The sequence below is a fragment of the Micromys minutus genome (assembly GCF_963924665.1).
Source record: "Micromys minutus genome assembly, chromosome: 19".
In the NCBI taxonomy this organism is placed as follows: Eukaryota; Metazoa; Chordata; class Mammalia; order Rodentia; family Muridae; genus Micromys; species Micromys minutus.
In genome coordinates this window covers 32,388,982-32,397,073 of record NC_137954.1, presented here as the reverse complement: position 1 = coordinate 32,397,073, position 8,092 = coordinate 32,388,982, and the positions used below count along the sequence as shown (strand labels likewise).

General features: G+C 44.6%; 2 protein-coding genes across 2 annotated transcripts; one reads left to right on the top strand and one right to left on the bottom strand.

Annotated features, from left to right (window-relative positions):
• Window positions 1–246: 246 nt before the first annotated feature.
• On the bottom strand, window positions 247–654 carry LOC308433417 (uncharacterized protein; the record flags this gene model as incomplete). Its single annotated transcript, XM_080933480.1, has 1 exon — window positions 247–654. The coding sequence occupies one exon, from the start codon at window positions 652–654 to the stop codon at window positions 247–249; it is 408 nt and encodes a 135-aa protein (XP_080789606.1).
• Window positions 655–3,264: 2,610 nt separating this feature from the next.
• On the top strand, window positions 3,265–3,612 carry LOC308433094 (uncharacterized protein; the record flags this gene model as incomplete). The annotated part of the gene is made up of 1 exon (XM_080932972.1): window positions 3,265–3,612. The coding sequence occupies one exon, from the start codon at window positions 3,265–3,267 to the stop codon at window positions 3,610–3,612; it is 348 nt and encodes a 115-aa protein (XP_080789098.1).
• Window positions 3,613–8,092: the final 4,480 nt, after the last annotated feature.

Genomic DNA, 8,092 nt, shown 5'->3' with positions numbered 1-8,092 from the left:
AAGAGGAGTAAAGAGAAACATTCACTTGGGGAAATCTCCAAAGATTTAACACTGAGAACCATTACGATATTTTGTTGCTTATAAACAAGATTCTTGTTGGTCTTTTTTCACTTGGAGGCAGGCTCTCAGAGACGGGGATCTGGACGGACTCTTGTGACTTGAATCTTAGTGGGCAAAAGCAAGAAGAGAGTCTTACCAAGCAGACAGTTACCTGCAGCACCTTCCCAGGGACCAGGTTGACTCCTCTTAGCAGCAGCATTGCTTCTGACAGCAGCACTTCTGCTGACAGCATCCCTTCCCACAGCCACAGCCACAGCCACAGCCACCACAGCCACAGGAGCGGCAGCAGCTGCGGCGGCAGCAGCAGACCAGCACAGGCCTGCAACAGCCACAGCAGCCACAGCAGCCACCACAGCAGCCACCGCAGCAGCCGACCCGGTAGCACCTGCAGGTGGTGCAGCTGTTGCAACCGCCGCAGCCACCGCAGCCACAGCCGCCGCAACCGCCGCAGCCACAGCTGCCGCAACCGCCGCAGCCACAGCTGCCACAGCTGCCACAGCTGCCACAGCCACCACAGCCACCACAGCTACCGCAGCCTCCACAGCCACCGCAGCCTCCACAGCCGCCGCAGCCTCCACAGCCACAACAACCCATGGTGTCAGTAGAGAGGATTCAGGTGCAGTGAGGAGAGAGATTCAGGAGAGGAGGAGAAGATGTGATGCTCGTCCTACAGGGGGAGCCCCTTATGTACCCCCTCCAGGAGGAAGCAGCAGCACACATGACCACTTCCCTGTTCAGCTCTGTGTCACGGGAGTCTCAAATGTGTTATTTACTTCCCTTTCGAGTGCCAGCTAGATTTATTAGATTACCACTTTACCTTTACCTAGAAGGCCCCCATAGTCCCCGTGAGCAACGCTTCAACTGGTGGTTTCACATCAGAAAGACAAAGGAGACTCTCCCAAAGTCTGCCTTTCCCATTTTCTTACCCAAAACTGGAAAAATGAGAAATCTCAGGCACAAATGTCATTGCTGAACAATCCACAACAGCCACAGCAGCCACCACTGCTGTCACTGAGCAACGGCAGATCTACCTCCTCCTCCTACATGACTGTGGCATGAGACTGTTTTACTATTCAGTGTGTTTAACACCGTGTAATTGTCTAGAAGGCATGAGGATTCCACAACAGTCTATGATTCATTTTCTTCATATAAATCCCTACTGAACTTTAAACAAGCACAGAGCTTATCTTAGAATGATATCTTGCTTAGAGTGTTTTAAAGTTTTACCAATTGATATCCAAAAAGGAAAATTTGTTTGTCAAGCTATTGGTCCACAATGGTAGACACATAAAGAGAAATATGGGGACAGACATGGGGTGGGGCTGATAAATTAGCATATTTGAAGATATTTCATTACAATGGACTATTTGATTCTATAGTGAATATTTATAAAAATCAATTAATCATCCATCTCATCTTTGACTAAAACTAGTGATACAAGTATGTCAAAAGTAACATAGAAGAGTGACACTGATCTGAACATAAATTAACAATGTCCATCAAAAAGGAACCCTGTAGAGAAATTAATAAGAAACATGGAGAGGGCTAACGGCAGCAACATGGTGTCACTTCTGTGAAGGATGCTGGGGTGGTAGGGAGAAAGGAATATGGGCATAATTGGAAACACATAAACTCATTTAGTTACTTTGTGTTTCAGACATATTCAACATCACCATTGTGGTCAGCATCACACAGTTCACTTGGTTTGATAGAGACAGTCCCATTACCCAGTTTTAAATCAGATGCCAGACAAGGAGCTTGGGGTTCAGCTTCAGGACCTCTCGGAAGAACTCAGTGAGGACTGTCCTATCTATCATAAGATGCTGAGCAACATCTCTAACACAAGCCAGACAGGAAGACAACCTCTGTCCTGTGTACAACACCTGGCAATGTCTCTGTTAGTGAGTCCTGAAGACAAAATAGTCCCCTGTGATTGTAATCCACTATTCTGTGAACGTGCAAGGGGAATATCGAATATCATAGCAACCTAAAGGGAGAGGTATTAGGTTTATAATTAGCCATTTGAAGTATGCTTTTGAATTTGGTATTAAAAATTTCCTGTTTTTTTTTTTTTAATATTTGGTGAGGCTTCCTGGAGTTCATGATCTGGGATGCTAAGTTGCTTGGTGTCTGGAGGAAGTGGGTGAAGTAGCTGCTCCATCTCTTATGTCCACATAGCTCCATCCTTCCATCCTCACAGATAAACTGTGTCCTCTAGAAATTAATGTCTAATTAATTTCTGCTATCATCTAGGTCTTCCTCCTCCTCCTCCTCCTCTTTTTCTTCTTCTTCTTCTTCTTCTTCTTCTTCTTCTTCTTCTTCTTCTTCTTCTTCTTCTTCTTCTTCTTCTTCTTCTTCTTCTTCTTCTTCTTCTCCTTCTTCTTCTTCTTCTTCTTCTTTTTCTTCTTCTTCTTCCTCCTCCTCCTCCTCCTCCTCCTTCTTCCTCCTCCTCTTTATGTATCTTATGGGAACTCAAATTGCAAGGAATTACAGTGTACTTGGGACATGAAGCCAGCTGGTACTGGAGATTCTGGGCTCTGTTGTCCACCCACCCTGGAAATTCATAAGAAAGGAGGATATTTTTGATTCATTCTGGGAAGTTTACTTTGAAATAATCATGACAAGTTCTCAAAACCCGCAGTGGCCTTGCCAGGTGGCTTTCCTGTCAATCAAGGGGGAAAAGAAGATGTTCTGACACCCTAACATAGAAGCTGGAGTGTGGGAGGGTTAAGAGGCTTTACCTCTTTGTAAGGGGACAATAGTGACTCTCCATTAGTCAGAGAGGAGAAGAAAGTAGGACAGACCCCTCTGAATTCCAGAGACAGATATGAAGCAAAAGCGGAGGAATCCTGATATGAGACCAGAAAGTGTATTTTCCCCAAACAAGACCACAAGGTCATGTGTGAGCTTGAAATAGATGTCAAAATAGGACTAAATATTTCAGAAATGTGTTTTCACTGGAAGCATCATGGGAGGAAGTAAATACTAAACTAAGCAAGTCTTGGGGTGAGGCATGGTCCATGAGGAAATGCACTCAGGGTCTTGTGAATCCTCCCAGGAAGTTGGCAGAAACAAGGAAGCAGCTGCCTGCTTATGTGGGGCCATGGGTGTATTTAAGGGGCTCTTAAAGCAAAGGTCCTCACATCTCTCTCTCCTCTCCTGAGTCTCTCTCCTCACTGTACCTGAGTCCTCTCTACTGACACCATGGGTTGTTGTGGCTGTGGTGGCTGTGGCTGTGGTGGCTGTGGCTGTGGTGGCTGTGGCTGTGGAGGCTGTGGTGGCTGTGGCTGTGGTGGCTGCGGCTGTGGTGGCTGCGGCTGTGGTGGCTGCGGCTGTGGTGGCTGTGGCTGTGGTGGCTGTGGCTGTGGTGGCTGCGGCTGCTGTGGCTGCTGTGGCTGTTGCAAGCCTGTGGTCTGCTGCTGCCGCCGCAGCTGCTGCAGCTCCTGTGGCTGTGGCTCCTGTGGCTGCGGCTGTGGCTGTGGGAAGGGATGCTGTCAGCAGAAGTGCTGCTGCTGTCAGCAGAAGTGTGGCTGCAAGAAGTGCTGCTGCTAACGTTGCTCTTGGCTCTGGTTCTAAGCTACAAAATGCTTGGGAGCCTTTCCTATTGCATCTGGTAAGACTTTCTGGGCACTGCTGACTTTCTGTCCTTCTTACCTACCTATCCTATTGGCTTCCCTCCTTCTCCTCTGCCCACTGGAAATGCTTTTTTGCCTTTTGTGCTCTGAATTTTTAGGTTTGTTTCTTCACCTTTTTAAGAAAGCACTGCTCCTACAATTTCTTCTTCCTGTCTTCTAGCACTTAGTACTCAATACGTATATGTTTGCTGTGATATTTCTAATCTTGACTAGCATATATTCTCAACACCATGTGTAAAAGCAAAGCTGTTTTGTTTCAAAGGAAATATATTATGTGCTTAACAATGAAAATCCCTAATAGGTCATTTTGTTGAAAAAAATTTAAGTTATGGTTAACTTTATACTCTTTCATATTATGTATTCACTAACTTCTTTCCTAACTGTACAACTTTGTTTAAAAGAAAAGCAACTCATTGTCAATAAATAAATAAATAAATAAATAAATAAATAAATACCTAACCCATTCTAATGTGTCTGCCTGGATTGTAAAATGTGCCCTTGCATGGGAAAGGCCAATGGAACAAAAGAAGGTGACATTCAGACTTCAGTGAGGTTTACTGGTAACTGTGTACAGTCCTTATCTTTTCTTGGAATATGTTTTACAATAGAGATGAAAACTTGGAGAGCATTTTGCAGCCTTTGGCATCTGTGTCACCTCCTGCGGGGACTATCATGGCCTACCTGCAACTGAACCACAGCTTAGGTGTCAAAGAAGTCACAGCCTTACTCTCCCAGCAACATCACCAACACCAGCAAACCAGCGGTGAGCAGCTGCACTAGCCAAGGTATTCAACCAAACATAACACTAGACAGCCAAAGATAAACAAAGCCTGCTCCTCCAAGAGTCAGCATCAGACACAGAGATGAGTAAATCAGAATCAATTATCAGCTTCCCAATGGCTGCTCTTCTTTCTCCACTCCTATCCAGACTACAGAAATAGGTTTTCAATGCACTTGATACGGTCATATTTCGGACTATGGCCACTAAGAGATTCTCAATTCACTTGCTAAATGAGTTGGCCACATTTTCCACCATGGGAGAACAAGAGAACAACTCAGAAATGGCCCCACCCCATGCCCCCTCTTCTGTAATCACACTCCAGCCTGAAGTCCCCTTTCCATTAGCTAACAGTGTACCATTCCCACAAATCCGAGTTTAACCATTAACACTGCCTGGCCCTGGTAAAAAAAACCCTTCCCTGGGAGTTTACTCTCTAGGTTCTTCTGATAAGACCTACCTTCAGGTTTATTCTGAGATAAACTTCCCCTTCCCTCTGAACTGCATCCTGTCTTTCTCATCTTAGACAAAAAATAAAATAAAATAAAATAAAATAAAAATAAAATATTTGATCTCCCTGTTAAGTTTTATCAAGCTAATAATCACTGGGCAGAGCTGACCATTCCTTCCCCTAAACCTTCCTTCCCAGCCTTCCAGTATCCTTTCTAATACACTGTTATGGCCTTGTGGCTGACCTTGTGCCCACCTGGTGCCCACTGCTAACCTATCTGGCCTCTCCTTCCAACACTTGAACACTGAGTCTCAGACCCTAGCTGCTTTCTCTTTTCCTCTCTCTGACTCATCAGACCTACATCCTCACATAAACTCCCTCCTCTCTCTCCTAACCCCACCCCCACCCAAGGAACTGAACACGTTCTAACCCACTATAAAACTCACATATTCACCAAGCTTATGATTTGGTGTTCCCCTCACCAACCCCATCTCCATCCAACCACAATGTGAATTCCTGAGAGATCTTTTTCATAAGGAAAAAGGTTAGTATTGACAGAGCTAAACCATCTAGAGGGGTGACTGACAGATTTTATATATATATATATATATATATATATATATATATATATATATATATTCTTACATATTTTAAAATATATAACTATATAATTAATAACTTCTTAATAAGTGGTTTTTAAACGTGCTTTTCTTACATGCAAACGTAGAGAATAGAGCCAAAACTTGCCAAGAGCCACATGCATGTCAGGAACTATCTCAGCATGGCTTGCTCCGCCTGTGCGTCTGCCTCCAGCCTTTCCAGCACAGGATCCAGAAAACCTCTCAAAATCTGAGGTCTTTCACTGATGGGTATGGAGCAGACCAAGGCACCACCTTTTTCACCTTGCAAACTATGTCAAACGCTCTCTGGGAGAGCCAATTTTTCAAAATCAGTGTGTTGCCCAGTGCACAGAATTCTCCCACACCGGAGTTGTGGCTACACCCTCACGGGCCACCTTTTCACAAACCATGGAGGTGGGCAGACGGCAAGAGAAAAATCCAAACCAGAGGTGCAGAGACTCCTGCAGGACTGTTAACCAAAGTCATTTCTGCTTGCTGGGATTGCTTTAAAGTCAAGCGGTATTTCTTTGGAGGACTTTTTTTTTTTTTTTTAACTTCCCCAAATTGATCTTTTAAAAGTTAAGTATTTGTATTTTAACCGGTAGGAAATCTATGTTACATAAATAAAGTTAAATTTAATAGAACTCAGTGATACATGCCTAAAGCACAAGAACCTGGGAACTGTTTGTGACAAATATGAACCATTTGTACCAAACCACTCTTAAAGCACCAGGAAAACACCCACCCACACCCTTGGGCTCGGAGGGACAGTGCTTATAAATTTGACTCTGAAGCCAGGATGTCCCAACTGAAAGCTATGCCTCTCTAGCCTAACAGTTCGGCCTCGTTAGTAATTCTTTTCTTCGTTTGCAAACTGGAAGTCACAGCCTACCTTTCTCCTGAGTCTTAGTTGAAAGAAATGAATTCATAGGAAGAGACAAACGGAACAGAGGATCAGATCTGGTTTCCCTTCATCTCGCCCTACTACGCTGACATGGAGAGTGAGCACATTGTTTGAGGTTGCTCTCTTCAGGTACTGGCTTCACTTTTTTTAGCCCTTTACTGATTGGCTCAGGGACTACTCCGTTTTCCACCCTCCGGATCTAAGGCCTGGGGGCTTCATTAGCATATGCAAAGTTGGGCGCAGCCTTTGGTCCAGCGGGAGTGACCAGGTGACCAAGTCCATCTTTCCTTGAGATCCTGGACCCACTTAGCTGAAAGTGTTAGATATCCGAGACAAGTGACCAGCACCCGCTTCCATAGGTAAGATCTCCCACCGGCGTGTAGTTAATTAAAGGAACTCCAGGAACCCTGGGACGCCCGCTTTTCCTCTTCCCGCTCTAATTTGGAGGCGGGGTGGGGGTGGGAGACTGCAGAGGAGCCTGTGCAGCCGCTGTACGCATGCGCCTGCCTGTAGACAGGCTGGCTTCAGTTTCTGCGACCGCCTGTCTGCTGCTTTCCCGGCCTGCTGAAACCTACCCAGCGTGGTCAAGCCCGGATTCCTATACAACGCTCCCTAAGAGCAGACTAAGTAAAAACCACCATTCTGTTCTGGAGCCAGCAGCTGCCAAGGTCACAACCCGGCTTCCCAGGTTTTACCTACAAAAGCAATTTTAGCACAGAATGCCAAATCCCAGGCCAAACATTGAAAAGTCACCTCCAAAAGAGGAAAGGAAAGGCGAACTTTGAAAGTTAAAGAACCAAGACTGCTGAGAACTATTTTAATGAAAACTAAAATAAAGTAAAACCACGCATCTATCAGGCCGGTGTTCCCTCCGTAAGAAAATATTTTCTAAAATTGGAACGAGCCCTGGTTCTACCAGGATCCACTCCCACTGCCGTGTCCCAAGGCAAACGGCATTTTTGCATTAAACAGACATTTTAAGTAGACTTAGACATTAACTATTTTCCCAAATATGTTTTTTCTTCATCTTGCCTCAGTAGTAGCAAAAACAGATTTTTTTTTTCAGTTGGTTTAGCGAATGGAGCAAATTCTGTAATAGAAAATACAAATCAAGAATTCAAGAATGTCAAAGGACACTGAGCAATTTAGTTTAATGGTGCAAAGGATTCTAGAAAGGACTCTTCATTGCATGAAGCAGTGCTCCCCTGGGCTGGTGGCCTTACAGAAACAGGAAGACTATGGGTCATTTCAGGGTTACTGTCTTTGTGTGGCAGTGGGAGAGATAGAAGAATAGGGAATACGTGCTAAGTTAACTGTATGTGACTGCTTTTCTGTAAGAATTGACTCAGAGGGAACTTTGTGTTCAGCTAACAGCTTAGGTACACCATAGTAACACAGGACTTTGGCATGAATGACTCTTGATTATCAGCCAAGCCTGGGTGGCTGTGGTGCCAGCACTCGTAAGAAAACGATGACTTTCTTTAATTAGTTTTCTCTAACAGGCATAAATAGTCCAAGATGAATTACTATTCTGTCCCCTGAGCCCCTGACCATCAACATAAAGTTTTCTGCTGTCAACCTATTTGGACTCTATCCTTAAACTGTAAGAACCCAGAAACATCCACAGTTTTGGTAGACTCTGTT